The sequence below is a fragment of the Notolepis coatsorum genome (assembly GCF_963971535.1).
Source record: "Notolepis coatsorum genome assembly, contig: SCAFFOLD_646, whole genome shotgun sequence".
Lineage (NCBI taxonomy): Eukaryota > Metazoa > Chordata > Actinopteri > Aulopiformes > Paralepididae > Notolepis > Notolepis coatsorum.
Window position 1 is genome coordinate 1 of NW_028169981.1, and position 17500 is coordinate 17500.

The 17500-nt window shown below is 47.1% G+C and overlaps 1 protein-coding gene across 1 annotated transcript; it reads left to right on the top strand.

Annotated features, from left to right (window-relative positions):
- Nucleotides 1-369: 369 nt before the first annotated feature.
- Nucleotides 370-17419, top strand: LOC311248635 (BAH and coiled-coil domain-containing protein 1-like; the record flags this gene model as incomplete). The annotated part of the gene is given in 8 exon segments (XM_084339490.1): nucleotides 370-445; nucleotides 589-697; nucleotides 1108-1224; nucleotides 4980-5049; nucleotides 5051-5118; nucleotides 8592-10213; nucleotides 13264-13506; nucleotides 16203-17419. Coding segments are annotated over 8 exon segments (2512 nt in total), but the record flags the coding sequence as incomplete, so codon positions are not given.
- Between the last annotated feature and the right edge of the window lie 81 nt (nucleotides 17420-17500).

Sequence of the window (17500 nt, forward strand, 5' to 3'; positions counted from 1 at the left end):
CTTCTTACTCTCTCTGCCCCCCTCTCTTACTCTCCTTCTTTTCTCTTCCCCACCCTCTCACTCTCTTTATCTCCCTCTCTCCCCCCACCCCCCTCTCTCTCCCTCCCTCTCTGCGCCCCTCTTTCTTACTCCCCTCCCTCCCTCTCTCTCCCCACCCCCTCTCACTCCTCTCTTTCTGCCTCTCTCCCTCCCCCCACCCCCCTCTCTCACTCTCTCTGCCCCCCTTCTTTTACTCTCCCTCCCTCTCCCCTTCCCCCATCTTTCTTACCCCCCCCTTACTCTCTCTCTCTCTCTCTCTCTCTCTCTCTCTCTCTCTCTCTCTCTCTCTCTCTCTCTCTCTCTCTCTCTCTCTCTCTCTCTCTCTCTCAGATTCAGTGTTGTTATTGAAGGGGAGCGCGGGAACAGACCCAGGATCTACTCTTTAGAACAACTCCTGCAGGAAGCGGTACGTATGGAAGCCACTAGATCATCCAACCCATAATAACCAGAGGAAGATGCTCTTACTGTTGGGCGTGTTGTTTATACTGTGTGGTGTGTGTGTGTGTGTGTGTGGTGTGTGTGTGTGTCCGTGTGTGTGTGTGTGTTCAGGTACTAGATGTGCGGCCTCAGACGGAGGCCATCTTGACCGCGGGCACGCGGGTGTGTGCCTACTGGACCGAGCGCTCTCGCTGCCTCTACCCTGGATATGTGCACAGAGGTGAGCGACCACACACACACACAAGCACAAGCACACGCACACACACACACACACACACACACACACACACACACACACACACACACACACACACACACACACACACACACACACACACACACACACACACACACACACACACACACACACACACAAGCACATGTAACGGAGGTACCGCGAGTATATCCACAGTCACTCCCCCTTAAAAGGCATCCAGACCCGGAAGCAAGAAGTGAGTTCACCTCTTGGTATAGTGGTCTGCGATGTCGCCCGCGGCGCGGGAGACCGGGGTTCAACTCCCACCCAGGGCATGTCAAATAAGACCGGTTTCACACACACACACACATGTACACACATACTCCTGTATACATGGGATAACACCCTCTCTGTGTGGCGTGGTCATCCTCTAGGAGGTCCCGGTGAAGAGGAGAAGGAGGGCAATGTGATGGTGGAGTTTGATGACGGAGACAGAGGAAGGATCTCACTCCCCAACGTCAGACTGCTGCCCCCAGGATACCAGATCCACTGTAAGTATAAAGAGAAGGAGGGGGGAGGAAGATATATGGTGGTGTAGTGGTTAACACTGTCGCCTCACAGCAAGAAGGTCCAGGGTTCGATTCCCGCTTGGGGACCAGGTTTCCGCGTTGCCAGGTACCCAGGTGGGGTATCTCCCGGGCCTTTCTGTGTGGAGTTTGCATGTTCTCCCCGTGCAATGGAGAGAAAAAAAAACAATGGAAAAACATGCAGAACAGATTGCTGACGCTGTCGCGTCCCTGACGAAGACGGGCAGGAGCACTTGGATTGGTCCCCGGGTGCGGCCCTCGCCGCACTCCATTGGGAATGGTGTAGTTTCTTTTCTGGGACGATCCTAGCCGTGCGGGCGAGGTTTAAATACTCAGGCGAGGTAGGTCTATACAACGATGGCATGGAACAGTAACCCCGCCCGCCCGCCCGTTCATGTGTAACGGTCGGTAATGTGGTACGGACCTCCGCGAGCAGTATTTGGAATGGCGATCAGATAATTGGATTATTTCTTTTGCATTGCATCAGATACAAGGTAAGAACACTATATATAAATTTGATCGTTGATCTGATATTTATTTCTACCCCGATCGACGCTGTCTCTGTGTGTGTGGGTGTGTGCCATTGGGTGCAGGAGGGGGGGGGGGGGGGGGGCGCCGTGGTCCAGGGCTCTTTTCATTCTTGCACGAGGAAGGATAATAATGATGATCTAGCGTTGATTTCAGGAAGATTCGATAATCAGGCGAAAAATGACAACGTGTTTAGTGTATTCCACTAAAGGGCTATTATCGCCTCTTTTCCTGGAATTACTAAGAATCACCAAAACTATACTCATATTCAAAACGGTATAAAACGGAAATGTACGGATGAAAAAACTATCCGTTTCGTACATGTCGACTGGAAGCAACTCACTGATAATCGACCGGTGTATTAGAACCATAGCTATAATTTAAGATATATTTTAAGCACTCGCAAATCTCGCAGTCCCCCATTGATTAAAGCGGTGGCATTCTAGCGCCCTCTCGCGCACTTAAGCGATGACGCAGAATGAGTCAATAGGTTATTAGCTGTGCTTTGTACACGTCTTTTTGTGAGGTTTTGCCCGCTGCTCACTACCTTTTCTCTGTCTTCTTTAAGCCTACTGTTAGGAATTCCCTACTCACTCTCTCTAGCCCCCACCCTCTCGTTCCTTACCCTTAGTGGCCACACCTGTTTGATATTCTATTATCTCTCGCACCTGTGATGGCAGGCTAATTAGTCCCCCTGTGGGCTTTAAATACCAGGGCGCTTCCCCTCGTTTTGGCGTGGGGTCGTGTTGTATTCATGCTGAGTCATATTCTCTAACATCTAGACTCTTTCGGGAGATCCTCTGGTCTACCAATGCTGTAAGATGGATCTCTCCAGCCTTGAGATGTTTGCTCCAGCCTTCGTCTACTGTCGCCGTAGCCTGTGGAGGAGACTGTTCTGCGCTCCCTGTAACTTCCACGGGAGGCACCCCAGCGCTCCACTGCAGACCCCAGCGCAGCTGTTCGTCCTGACGCACATCTAGACCAACGCGCATCTCCCGGACCTTCGAGCTTGGCACGCTCCTCCGTCCCAGCGCACAGACGCGCATCTTCCAGACCTTCGAGCTTGGCACGCTCCTCCGTCCCAGCGCACAGACGCGCATCTTCCAGACCTTCGAGCTTGGCACGCTCCTCCGTACCAGCGCACTGACGCGCATCTTCCAGACCTTCGAGCTTGGCACGCTCCTCCGTACCAGCGCACAGACGCGCATCTTCTAGACCTTCGTGCTTGGCACACTCCTCCTCGCAGACGCACCCCGATGCGTCTCTCGGCTCCGACAGCGGCTACCCGGTGGACGACGCTCTCGCCACCGCCACTGTTCCGACGCGCACACCAAGGTGTGGCGCGCACTCTGTTCTTCGGCTCCGACAGCGGCTACCCGGTGGACGACGCTCTCGCCATCGCCACTGTTCCGACGCGCACACCAAGGTGTGGCGCGCACTCTGTTCCTCGGCTCCGACAGCGGCTACCCGGTGGACGACGCTCTCGCCATCGCCACTGTTCCGACGCGCACACCAAGGTGTGGCGCGCACTCTGTTCCTCGGCTCCGACAGCGGCTACCCGGTGGACGACATCCTCGACACCGCCACTGTTCCAGCTCTCTGTTCCGACGCGCACACCAAGGTGTGGCGCGCACTCTGTTCCTCGGCTCCGACAGCGGCTACCCGGTGGACGACACCCTCGTCACCGCCACTGTTCCAGCACTCTGTTCCTCGGCTCCGACAGTCGGCTACCCGGTGGACGACTCCCTCGTCACCGCCACTGTTCCAGCACTCTGTCCCTCGGCTCGGACAGCCAGCCACCCGGTGGCGATGCCCTCGCCCCGTTGCTGTCCCTGTACCTTTACGCATACGCCTGGGTGAGTTTTGATTGTGATGTCACTCACTCAGCGTAGTGCCCTTGCCCCCGTTCCCGTTGCTGTCCCTGTACCTTTACGCATACGCCTGGGTGAGTTTTGATTGTGATGTCACTCACTCAGCGTAGTGCCCTTGCCCCCGTTCCCGTTGCTGTCCCTGTACCTTTACGCATACGCCTGGGTGAGTTTTGATTGTGATGTCACTCACTCAGCGTAGTGCCCTTGCCCCCGTTCCCGCTGCTGTCCCTGTACCTTTACGCATACGCCTGGGTGAGTTTTGATTGTGATGTCACTCACTCAGCGTATTGCCTCCGTTAGTTCTCTCTTAGTAATTAGTTTGGACATTTCATCTCCCACTCTGTTTTGTTCTCTCGTGGATATTATTTTGGACATTCCATCTCCCACTGTGTGTTTGTTCACACGAAGATAGTATTTACTTTGTTACTTTGTTATTTGGACTGTTCTGCATCTGCTCTGTTTGTTCCCTTTGAATATTAACCCTCTCCTCTGTTCTGCAGAGCGGCCCAGATGTTTTCCCACCAGTCCCCAGTTCCTCCCTGTCCCCAGCCCGCCTCCGCGGTTCTCTGTTCCTAGTTCCTGTCCCAAGTTCTCCCCTTCTAGTTCCACCTAGTTCCTGTCCCAAGTTCTCCCCTTCTAGTTCCACCTAGTTCCTGTCCCTAGTTCTCCCCTTCTAGTTCCACCTAGTTCCTGTCCCAAGTTCTCCCCTTCTAGTTCCACCTAGTTCCTGTCCCAAGTTCTCCCCTTCTAGTTCCACCTAGTTCCTGTCCCAAGTTCTCCCCTTCTAGTTCCACCTAGTTCCTGTCCCAAGTTCTCCCCTTCTAGTTCCACCTAGTTCCTTGTCACTAGTTCTCCTAGTCTCTAGTTCCTATGTTCCCTAGGCGTTCCCTTAACCTTCCCTTAGGCGTTCCCTTACCTTCCCATAGTGTTCCCTTTCCTGCCCGCCTCTTAAAGGCACTTTACCTTCCCCTCTTGTGTTATTCCAGGTTTTGTGTTTTCTCCCTTAAAGGGACAGTGCCCTTTTTCCCTGTTCTAAATAAATATCTGTTTCTTGGCAAACCATCATACCTGTCTTGTGTTGTGCGATTGGGGTCGGTTACAAACCATAACACTTTTACTCATGGGGTGAGTAAAAAATTTAATTAACAAATGTGGTGCGTTGCTACACCTACCAAAAACAGCAGGTTCAATGCGAGATTTAAACCAGTTTCTTTGCAGAGATACGTAACAAATATCTTCCCACAGATTCAAGAAAGTCTTTGAAAATGGCTGAAAAGATAACACAATAATGTCCTCTTTAAATCACCTCCTCTCTGCCAGGTGCGGAGCCCTCGCCAGCCCTCCTGACCTCACCCGGGCGCCGCGGGCGACGGAGTTCACGCAGAGAGGAGAGACACGCCCACAGAGAAACCAGCCAATGGGGAGTCAGCAGCAGGGAGGCCTCTGGAGAAGAGACCAGGTGAGGGATCAGGACGTTAGAATTCATTAGAACTCATACAGGTGGCCTTAGTTACTGTATGTTTCACCTGTTTCACTTGAAAGGGGCCCCACCACCCCGGATTAACGAAACAAACGCACCATGGATTAACGAAGCAAATGCGCTCATTGTGCCAATGTGGATAATAACTGATGATGCCTGATGGGAAGGCTTGAAAAGGCACATCAGCGACACGGAAAGACGTTCACCGACCTTTCACCTTGTGGGAGAACCCTCGCTCCCGACATAAACTAAGTAGTATAAATCGAATGTAAAGAGTTATAATGTAACTAAGTAATGTAAAGAGAGAGAGAGAGAGAGAGAGAGAGAGAGAGAGAGAGAGAGAGAGAGAGAGAGAGAGAGAGAGAGAGAGAGAGAGAGAGAGTTTCCTGAGAGCAGTTGCAAATTGAAGTCAGAGAGAACGAATGTGCTCGTCGGAGAGGCATGTTTCAGTTCATATCCAAGGCCTGCTTTACGTTCTCTTATAAATGTACACGGGGGGAGTGGGGGGGGGGGGGGGGCGGAGGTTGTTAGGATAAGATAAGAGCCCCGTATTTGATCTCGGGAAACGGCCCCCTGTGAACCCATCATGGCCGTACGTACGTACACTCACGTTCATTCTTAATAATTCAAACAAATGATGATCTCATCCAACCGTGTAGAGATCACATCACTCAGATAGATGCTGTGTGAGAGAAATATGGGCCACAAGCTGTCTCATCTATTTAAACGGTGCCAGTCTTTCCCCCATTCACTTGAGATGGCTGCCTGAAGAATTGCCAGTCATCATGTCACTCACCGCGGCCGGACATCATTCAGACACAGTAGACGCCGTAGCCCGAAGACAAACTGTCTGAAGCAGCCGGGTGCCTCTGAGTTGAACAGCTTCCCCGTCTAACCAGCTTCGCTCGTGCTCACGCGTTTACACACACGCACGCACACATACGCACACGCACGCACACACACACACACACACACACACTCGAACACGCGGACACGGTTTAAGCCTGCAGTCACATCCTCAAAACAAGGCATTTATATTTTTACGATACAAGTGTTCCTTCCACCTGTAAAACAACTATTTCAAGTCAAGTCAAGTCAAGAGTTTTATTTGTCACGGCATACAAGTATACAATGAAATGCGGGGGGTCTTGCCCGCAACGATGTGCAATACAGTAGTACAACATATAATAGAATCCAACGGACAACATTGTGCAATAAACAGGTAACATAGTGGGACATCACGGTTAGGGATGGGTACCGAATTCGGTACTTTTGAGGTACCGAACCGAAACACGTCGGTACTACCGAGTATCGAATCAAGTGAGAAACCGAAAAAAAAATAAAATAAAAAATAAAAAGAAATATTTTTATTAATTTTTTTTTTTTTACTTTTTTTTTTACTTTTTTCTTTTCATGTCAACGTTCACACGCACAATATATGCTTACCTAGGATTTGACTTGATTCAACAACAAAGCAGTCGGAGCAATGACAAGCCGAAAACTGTCGAAATTGTAGTTATTTGAAGTTTGGATTTTTTTTTTTACGACTGAGGTAGGTCAATTAAATTTCTTGAGACTAAAGTACCGAAAAAAGGTACCGTTGGGTACCGGTATCGATTCACAGGTACCGGTATCGGTTCAAATGTGAAAGGTACCCATCCCTAATCACGGTATTTGTACATAGTTATTTACAGAGCATGAAGCATGGAGAGCATGGAGTGTCTTCCAGTTAGTCGTAAAAAAAAGAAGAGCACATACTGTACCAAAATGGGGATGAATAAACACAGAGTGTCGACATAGATGACTATTTCATACATTATTTATACAATTGAACATGTTCTCAATGTTGGGCCCCCCATTAATCATTACTGTACAATGTGTCAGTGATGCAAATTACTACCCAGTGGAACAGCATTCACACATAGCTCGCCGCGGCTAACTCAGGGCCCCGAGGTAGAGACAGGTTTACCAGGTTTCCTATTGTTTGGATGACAAATGGATACGGTGCACCTTACCTGGCTAAACCGATAAGATCAGCCGGATAAACAACATTTAATTTAATTCTCTCTCTCTAAAGCTTCTACTTCATGCTTCATGTCAGTTCTGTTTATCCAGATAGATGGTTCTCTCTTATTAACACCAGCACAGCCATGGGGAGAAAATGACACTGATTCCCGCCGGGAACGGGTCAGATGACCCGACAGCCTTTTAGAATGGAGATGGGAGGGAGAGAAGGGAGGGAGGGAGGGAGGGAGGGAGGGTCAATGAGGGAGGGAGGGTCAATGAGGGAGGGAGGGAGGGAGGGAGGGAGGGAGGGAGGGAGGGAGGGAGGGAGGGAGGGAGGGAGGGTCAATGAGGGAGGGAGGGAGGGAGGGAGGGAGGGAGGGAGGGAGGGAGGGAGGGAGGGAGGGAGGGAGGGAGGGAGGGAGGGAGGGAGGGAGGGAGGGAGGGAGAAGGAGAAGGAGAAGGAGAAGGTGAAAGGGAGGGAGGGAGAGGGAGAGAGGGAGGGAGGGAGGGAGAGGAAGTGAGAAGGAGGGAGAGGGAGGTATAGAGAGAGGGAAAGAGAGGGAGAAGGAGAAAGGGAGGGAGAGAGAGAGGGAGAGGGAGGTATAGAGAGAGGGAAAGAGAGGGAGAAAGAGAGAGGGAGAGGGAGGGAGAGTGAAAGGGAGGGAGGGTCAAGGAGGGAGAAGGAGGTGGCCGCTCAGCAGAAATAGCTGAAAAAAAAACGTTCTAATTCCATTTTCCTGAAGTCATTTTGAAATGTCAGAAAAACCGTGCTGCAGATAAAACGGGTACTTTTAGGAAAAGTCATTGAGTGACAGAGCTGGAGCTCGACCGAGTGACGAGGATATACATCTATTGAAAATGCCTAGGGGTCATGGGCGGTCAGGTGGCGTAGCGGAGATTGCGTTCGTCACCAACCCCGGAGACGCTAGGATTTGCCTGTTCGAATCCAGCTCACAGCTCCGGGGTTGTCACCAGCTTGGCTGGCCGTTCACACTAATACAATTGGCTGTATTAGAGGGTGGGAAAGCTGGCGGGGTGGGTCCGGGTCGTTGTAAACAGCGACTCCTACAGTTCGGTCGGGGCGCCTGCTAAGCGCGGATAGGACTTGAGGGGGATAGTGTGATCCTTCCACACGCTACGCCCTCTCAGGGAGGATCCGCGCTGCCAGGTGAAAAGAAGCGGTTGATTGGCTGGACGTGTGTCGGAGGAAGCACGTGGTAGCCTCCACTCTCCCAGACCGACTGTGGGGGGTAGAGTGTGCAGCGACCAGGAAGGGGATTGGGAATTGGCATAACGACTAACATTGGGATGGGAGAAAATCGGAGGAAAAAGGAGGGGGAAAAAGATAAAAAAAAAAGAAAAAAAATGCCTAGGGGTCATGTGACCCCCTTGTCGGCTGTGCTATAGTGTTAAAGTCTTCTCCGTTTCTGGTTTTGCCTTTTCAGTCGGCAGGCCTAAGAAGATCCACTCCGTGCCCAAGGTCGTCGTCACCCCTGTGCCCGAGGCCGCGACCCAGGGCAGCGCGTCCCTGTTGAGCTGGTCGGCCCCCAGGAAGAGGCCCCCGGTGGACTTCTTCCTCTTCAACGGGACGTCCCGTAAAACAACCCAGCGCAGGATTCGAGAGCGAGACATGGGCGTGGTGTTCCACCGGCCCGCCCCCCATCACCACACCCCCGTTGGGGCCCCGGCCCCCCCCCTCAAAGGCATCTTCGGTTCCCCCTTCGAGGTCGACTCCTTCAGCAGCATCGCCAACGGCTACGCCGCCTTCGGAAGCGGCGGGAACGGGAACTCCTCCTCCGGAGCTGGACGAGCCGCGGTTACCACGGTAACTCCTCTGGTGGGCGTCAGGGACCCCTCCTCCTCCTCCTCCTCCTCCTCCGCCGCCGCCATGGCGACGACGGTCTCTGGCAACAACAGGAAGCCGAGTAACGAACGTAGCAGCGACAGGAAGCAGTTCCTGGTGAAGCTGGACCACGAGGGCGTGACCTCCCCGAAGACGAAGAACGGCAAGGCCCTCCTTCGTCTCAGCGGGGGGAGCGGGGGGGGAAAAGGAGGCAAGGGGGGCATCGCCCCCGAGGGCGGAGCGTCGCTCAGATACACCCACCCCACCCTGCTGGTGAAGGAGGGGAAGAAGGGAGGAGGAGGAGAGAGAGAGCGAGGAGGAGCCAGGAGCGAGGTCCTCCTGAAGGGCACTGCGCCCCTGAGGAAGGGCCTCCTCTCGTCCCCTCCTCCCCTCGCAGGGCAGGGCGGCGACTACAAGCTGGACTGCCCCAGCGACGGGGGGCCCAGCTCCTACTCCGAGCTCGACGAAGACGACGACGAGGATGGCGGCGGCGGTCGAGTCGTGGTGGAGGCGCAGCGGCGAAGGGCGTCGGCGGCGGGGGCGGTCACGACGTCCCTCCGCGGCGGGGGCCGTTTCCTCTCCTCCCGCCTCTCCGTCTGCTCCTCCTCGTCCTCCTCCTCCTCCTCGTCCTCCGGCTCCCTCTCCTCCTCGTCCGTCTGCTCCTCGGACAACGACTCGTCCTACTCCTCCGACGAGGAGACGTCGTCCGTGTTGCTGCGCCGCGCGCTGCTCCAGCAGGACAAGCAGAAGCGCAGACAGAACATGACCTCCTCTGCTGACCTGCTGACCCCCGACCCCGCCGCCCCCAGCCCCCCCTCCTCCGTCGCCGCCTCGGCTCCGGCTCACGGCTACGTGACCAAGTCGGCGGCCATGGCCGGGTCAAAGGTGAGGACAGAGAGGTCGGAGAGAGAAGACAGGAAGGGATATGTAACCAAAGGAAGTGGCGTTGGGAACAGCAGCGCGGCCAGAAGCCACCTGAAGAGGAGAGAGGGCGCTCCGCACGCCCAGAGCCAGAGCCAGAGCCAGAACCAGAGCCAGGCCGGGCCTCAGAACCAGAACCAGAACCAGGCCGGGCCCGTCGGCCAGCAGCCCAAGCCTCCTGCTGCCTCCAAGGAGCAGAGCTCAGCCAAGAGACAGAGGCTGGCCTCCCCGGACGCTCTGCCCAACATGGCCGCTCCGCTGCCGGGGCGCCAGCTGTGGACCTGGTCTGGGAACCCCACACAGGTAATAATAATAATAACCATAATAATAATAATAATAATAATAATAATAATAATAATAATAATAATAATAATAATAATAATAATAATAATAATAACACTAATAATAATAACCATAACACTAATAATAATAACACTAATAATAATAACCATAACACTAATAATAATAATAATAATAATAATAATAATAATAATAATAATAATAATAATAATAATAATAATAATAATAATAATAATAATAATAACAACACTAATAATAATAACACTAATAACACTAATAATAATAATAATAATAATAATAATAATAATAATAATAATAATAATAATAATAATAATAATAATAATAATAATAATAATAATAATAATAATAACACTAATAACACTAATAATAATAATAATAATAATAATAATAATAATAATAATAATAATAATAACAATAACAATAACAACAACAACAACAATAATAACCATAACAACACTAATAACAACAACAACAACAACAACAACAATAATAATAATAATAATAATAATAATAATAATAATAATAATAATAATAATAATAATAATAATAATAATAATAATAATGATAATAATAACCATAACAACAACAACACTAATAATAATAATAATAACAATAACAATAACAATAACACTAATAATAAAAATAATAATGATAATAATAGTAATAATATTGATAATAATAGTAATAATAATTGATGAGGATACATGAATAATATATAATATGAAGATTTATTTTGATATATTCCATTCTATATTCATTTAAATTGAAAAGCTGACATTGACGTCTTTTTACGAGCACATTAATATTACATTGTTACTCAGGTCACACTGAGGGTCTTTGAGTTGGCACATGTAAACCCCATAGCCCATAAACTCATATCCTATATGAGGAACCAGAATGTGATTGTTAAAATATGCCTAATATAGGCTAAGATATAATATGATAATGATGATGATCAGATATGATACTTGCCGGGATAAGTAGGCATGCCTATAGTTCTGTTTCCATGGTGATAATACTCGCAATGTTCCATTTGTCTCCTGTTGGTGATTTGGATGTGAACCTTATTCCATCTATAAGAGCTCAACAGGAACATTAGAAGGTGCACGTAAACACACACTCATCCTACATTTAATCGCCCCCCATATATTAGGCGTATATAACACGTTCAAGTTTTGTTTTATTTGTCACATATAAAGTACATTACAGTGAAATGCTTGGTTCTGTATGAGCCCCCTGAGAATGTGCTTCATACAGTAAAAAAGTCAAAACAATAAAGTCCAACCACTCTACAAAATATACAAAATATACAAACTAAAGTACAACCTAAAGTATAAAAAATGCAAACAATGAGGTAAAAAAAAAAAAAGCACAAAAAAAAGAAATGAGCTATGGATATCGTGCAAATCCTTTTGTAATAAATAGATAAAAAATATGGTGTGGTGTTAAAAGTGTTTAAAGTGTCTAACGGGTACTTTAAGGTGTAATAGTGTGCTAGTGTAATAGTGTAATAGTGTGTAATAGTGTGTAATAGTGTGTAATAGTGTGTAATAGTGTGCTAGTGTAATAGTGTAATAGTGTAATAGTGTGTAATAGTGTGTAATAGTGTGTAATAGTGTGCTAGTGTAATAGTGTAATAGTGTGTAATAGTGTGTAATAGTGTGTAATAGTGTGCTAGTGTAATAGTGTAATAGTGTGTAATAGTGTGTAATAGTGTGTAATAGTGTGTAATAGTGTGCTAGTGTAATAGTGTAATAGTGTGTAATAGTGTGTAATAGTGTAATAGTGTGCTAGTGTGTAATAGTGTAATAGAGTGCTAGTGTAATAGTGTAATAGTGTAATAGTGTAATAGTGTAATAGTGTAATAGTGTAATAGTGTGTAATAGTGTAATAGAGTGCTAGTGTAATAGTGTAATAGTGTAATAGTGTGCTAGTGTGTAATAGTGTAATAGTGTAATACTGTGCTAGTGTAATAGTGTAATAGTGTGTAATAGTGTAATAGTGTAAGTTCAAGTTCAATAGTGTAATAGTGTAATAGTGTGTAATAGTGTAATAGTGTAATAGTGTGTAATAGTGTAATAGTGTGTAATAGTGTAATAGTGTAAGTTCAAGTTCAATAGTGTAATAGTGTAATAGTGTGTAATAGTGTGTAATAGTGTGCTAGTGTAATAGTGTAATAGTGTGTAATAGTGTGTAATAGTGTGTAATAGTGTGCTAGTGTAATAGTGTAATAGTGTGTAATAGTGTGTAATAGTGTGTAATAGTGTGTAATAGTGTGCTAGTGTAATAGTGTAATAGTGTGCTAGTGTGTAATAGTGTAATAGAGTGCTAGTGTAATAGTGTAATAGTGTAATAGTGTAATAGTGTAATAGTGTAATAGTGTGTAATAGTGTAATAGAGTGCTAGTGTAATAGTGTAATAGTGTAATAGTGTGCTAGTGTGTAATAGTGTAATAGTGTAATACTGTGCTAGTGTAATAGTGTAATAGTGTGTAATAGTGTAATAGAGTAAGTTCAAGTTCAATAGTGTAATAGTGTAATAGTGTGTAATAGTGTAATAGTGTAATAGTGTGTAATAGTGTAATAGTGTGTAATAGTGTAATAGTGTAAGTTCAAGTTCAATAGTGTAATAGTGTAATAGTGTGTAATAGTGTAATAGTGTAATAGTGTGTAATAGTGTAATAGTGTGTAATAGTGTAATAGTGTGTAATAGTGTAATAGTGTAAGTTCAAGTTCAATAGTGTAATAGTGTAATAGTGTGTAATAGTGTAATAGACACTATTACACACTATTACACTATTACACTATTACACACTATTACACTATTACACACTATTACACTATTACACTATTACACACTATTACACTATTACACACTATTACACTATTACACACTATTACACTATTACACTAGCACACTATTACACTATTACACACTATTACACACTATTACACGGAGTACTTTATTAAAGGAGTAAAATCTCAGAACGCTAAACACTTCCCTCTCCTCCGTCTCCCCCCCCCCCCCAACAGAGGAGGGGTCTGAAGGGCAAGGCCCGGAAGCTGTTCTACAAGGCCATCGTGCGGGGGGGCGGCGGGGAGACGGTGCGTGTGGGGGACTGCGCCGTGTTCCTGTCCCAGGGGCGGCCCCAGCTGCCCTACGTGGGGCGGGTGGAGAGCCTGTGGGAGTCCTGGTCCTCCAGCATGGTGGTGCGGGTCAAGTGGTTCTACCACCCGGAGGAGACGCGCCTGGGCAAGAGGCACCGAGACGGCAAGGTACGGTGGGGGGGGGGGTCTCGCATGAACGCAGTGTGAATTCTAGGGGGCGTGTAATAATGCGAATGGCGGAATGCAAGGCGGGATGCACTATTATTCCCTTTTGAGAAATATTTAGATTTTTACTAGGGATGTCCGATAGTATTGGCCTACCGATATTATCGGCCGATATTGGCATTAAAATGTGATATCGGAAAATATCGGTATCGGTCTTCAATATTTTTTTTAATTAAAATTCTTTTTTTCTTTTTTACATTTCTATAACCTTTATTTACCCAGGCAAGCAAGTAAGAACAAATTCTGATTTGATTTATTGTCAAAAGTATGCATAATGTTGTGTTAATTCCACAACAAGATATATGTAATGTTAATTATTACCTGAAATTATTCCATTTTTTGGGGGGGGGGGGGGGGGGGGGGAACCCTGCATATATCGGTATCGGTTGATATCGGTTGATATCGGTATCGGAAATTAAGAGTTGGACAATATCGGTATATCGGTATCGGTAAAAAAGCCAATATCGAGCATCCCTAATTTTTACATTTCCTTTGTCTCAGATTCAGCTCGTTTTATTCTCCATATTATGCAACGAGTACAATGGAATTCTTCTTACTCTCTCCGTTCGCTCCACAGTATAAAGTAGGGCTGACCCCTATTAGTCGAATAGTAGTCGACGAATCGATCGAAAGGAGCCGTCGTAGTCGACTGGCCAACCTCTTAGTCGAATGCAAAAAATATATATATAATAATAATATTATAAATTATTTTTTGTTAAAAAAATATATATATATGTCATTCTTTCCAAAAGAAAAGAGGCCTAGAAGCGTGGCTAACGCTAATGGCACGACGCATACCAGCAAGGCTAACTGCCTACGAAAACAGGCACAGAGGCACTGAAAGAGGATTCCACCATCTAATGAACACACTAGACTAGACAAATATCAAGATGTATCCATCAGTGGACCAATTGCATGCTTTTGCAGAGAACAAGAAGCCTTCAGTCGACTCCTTCAGACATTAAGCACCCCCCACACCCACAGCCCAAATGGAATGATAAAAAAATAAATAAAAGAAATTATACTTAAATTTGTTTATTATTATTATCAAAGTCGACTATCCAAATTCTTAGTCGGGGACAGCCCTAGTATAAAGGAATAAAAAGCAACAATTAACAGAATAGAAAAAGCAGGAATTTATTTATATACAATAAACTGTCTCGGCACTGCAGGTTTGGTGGAGAGGACTTTGAGTAAACGTGCACCGTCTCTGAGTACGTTCCCAGCGGGTGATGAAGACATGGTCAGTCAGCCACGAGAGCACATTCTTGACGCTCAATCAAAATAATAGTCAGACGCACATAGCCATCAGAATAGACAGATATTATTATTAATATTACGGGGCGAGAGGTAGAGCAGTCGTTGAGCACTTAACCCCCTAACTGCTCCCGATGAGCAGGTTGGCACCTTGCATGGTCGCCCTCCGCCGTCGGTGTGTGTGTGAGTGAGTGGGTAAAAATTAGGGCTGTCAATAGATTTTTCTTTTTTTTACTAATTCATCTCACAATTTTCTGTAATTAATCTAGATTAATCTAGATTAAAAATCGCATTTTTCTATATTATCGGTCGATATCGGCATTAAAATGTGATATCGGAAAATATCGGTATCGGTTTTCAATTTTCTTTTTTTATTAAATTTTTTTTTTTTTTTTTACATTTCTATAACCTTTATTTACCCAGGCAAGCAAGTAAGAACAAATTCTGATTTTATTTATTGTCAAAAGTATGCATAATGTTGTGTTAATTCCACAACAAGAGATATGTAAGGGATAATGTATGGCTACGAGGTCATTGTCGCAAAATAATTGACCGACACGGAGTTTAAAATACCGAGGCGCCGCGCCAAGGTGTTTTAAACGTAGTGAAGGTCAATTATTTTGCGACAATGACCGAGTAGGCTATACATTATCCCGCTTATTACATGGCTAACTTACTAACAATATACCTAATTCATTTGACAAATCGCAGTTGTTCTGTGGCTCTGTCAGCCCAAATAAAGTGATTATTATTATCGCGGGCAGCCTCTGTGTTCTGGCTCCGCTCGTCGCTCCGCCCCCTGTCATCGCCGGCACGGCAGTGTCTAATTGCACTGAAACAGTGTGTCAGTGGGCTTGATTGCGAACAGCTGCGCTCTGCGGTCATTATTGAAAAATCTGCGGTCATTATTGAAAAATAATGACCGCAGTCGGGGGGCTGTTGACCAATCACAAGCAAGCATTTCGGCGAATGTGAAAACGCCATGTAATAAGTAATTTTAATTACCTGAAATTATTCCGTTTTTTTGGGGGGGGAAACCCTGCATATATCAGTATCGGTTGATATCGGTTGATATCGGTATCGGAAATTAAGAGTTGGACAATATCGGTATATCGGTATCAGTAAAAAAGCCAATATCGAGCATCCATAATGAAAATGTTTCACTCCATAGATTAATCTAGATTTAAAAAAATGTTTAACGCTTTAAATAATTAAAATTAATCTCCAAAGTTAAAGCATTAACTTTGACATCCCTAATAAAAATGTGAGGAACAAATTGCAAAGCACTTTGGATAAAATCGCTATATATATAAATGCAACCGTTTACCATTTTACCATTTAATCAAACCATACATTTTTCCCTCTCCTCCCCTTTTACCCAGAATGCCTTGTACCAGTCGAGTCACGAGGACGAGAACGACGTGCAGACCATCTCCCACCGCTGCCAGGTGGTCAGCATGGCGGAGTACCAGCACCTGATGCGTCGCCGCAAACCCGGCGCCGCCAACGACCTGTTCTACCAGGCCGGGACCTACGAGCCGACCACGGGCCAGCTGGTCAGCGCGGAGGGCGTGGCTATCGTGCCCTAGCGACGGACAGATAAGACAGATAGATAGAAAGAAGAAGAAACTACCAACAGGGGGGGGAAGCCTCCCACCACCACCGACCGACCCCGGCTGTCCCTCTGGTCACTGTCACCGGGCAGAGTCCAGCGTCTCCGGGGGCAACCAGAGGGGGCCCCATCATCAAGGGATGGGAGAGAAACAAGAGGCGGAGCCCTGGCTCTGTGTATTAACCTGTCCCTTGTGAGAGGAGGAGGAGGAGGAGCTAGCCCAGTAGGCCGACGCCCATTGGGTACTACTTACTGGTGCCGGCAGAGGATATAGGAGCTATGAGTTCTGCCACCTCTGCCACTCTGCCCACTCTGCCACTTGGAAAGATGCGGTTTAAGTCCAGTTTAAGTCCAGAACCAAAAAAAAAAAAGAAAAAAAGAGTCTGGAGAGAGAGAGAGGTACAACAAGCCAGGTTCTGATGGTTCGTTCCGTCAGACCCGATCGATCGGACATGAACCGTGCGAGCCGCCTCATCTGGGTGGGTGTGCGAGTTTCACACCTGCCTCTCGTGACGGAGAGGGGGGGGGGACATCAGCGGAAGAGCCCCGATGATAACGAGAGAACCCTACGACCCGAGAACGTCAGCACTTTGGACCCACCCTCTAGTGAACCGGAACGACTCCCCCTCCTCGCTAGCCCTGGAATGTGTATCGAGTAGGGGGCGACACACTGACCTTCTGAAACAAAGACTGATTCAACCTAAACGCTCTCTCACACTCCTCCGGCAGAGAGAGGTCTGCCATATAGAGAGAGAGAGAGAGAGAGAGAGAGACAGAGAGAGGGAGAGAGAGAGAGACAGAGAGACTGTATGGAGAAGAGAGAGAGAGAGGCTTTCTCTAAACCACACTGGTTTAATGGGTTAAATGGTCTTATTCTGGTCGCTCTACTAGTGTGATGATGAGTGACGACAAGATTGAGAGATCCCTAATAGGACCAAAAAACACTGTAGTTTTGAGTTTGTGCGTGTATGTGTGTGTGTGTGTGTGTGTGTGTGTGTGTGTGTGCGCGTGTGCGTGCATGCGTGCGTGCGTGCGTGTGTGTGTGTGCACGCACGCACGCACGCACGC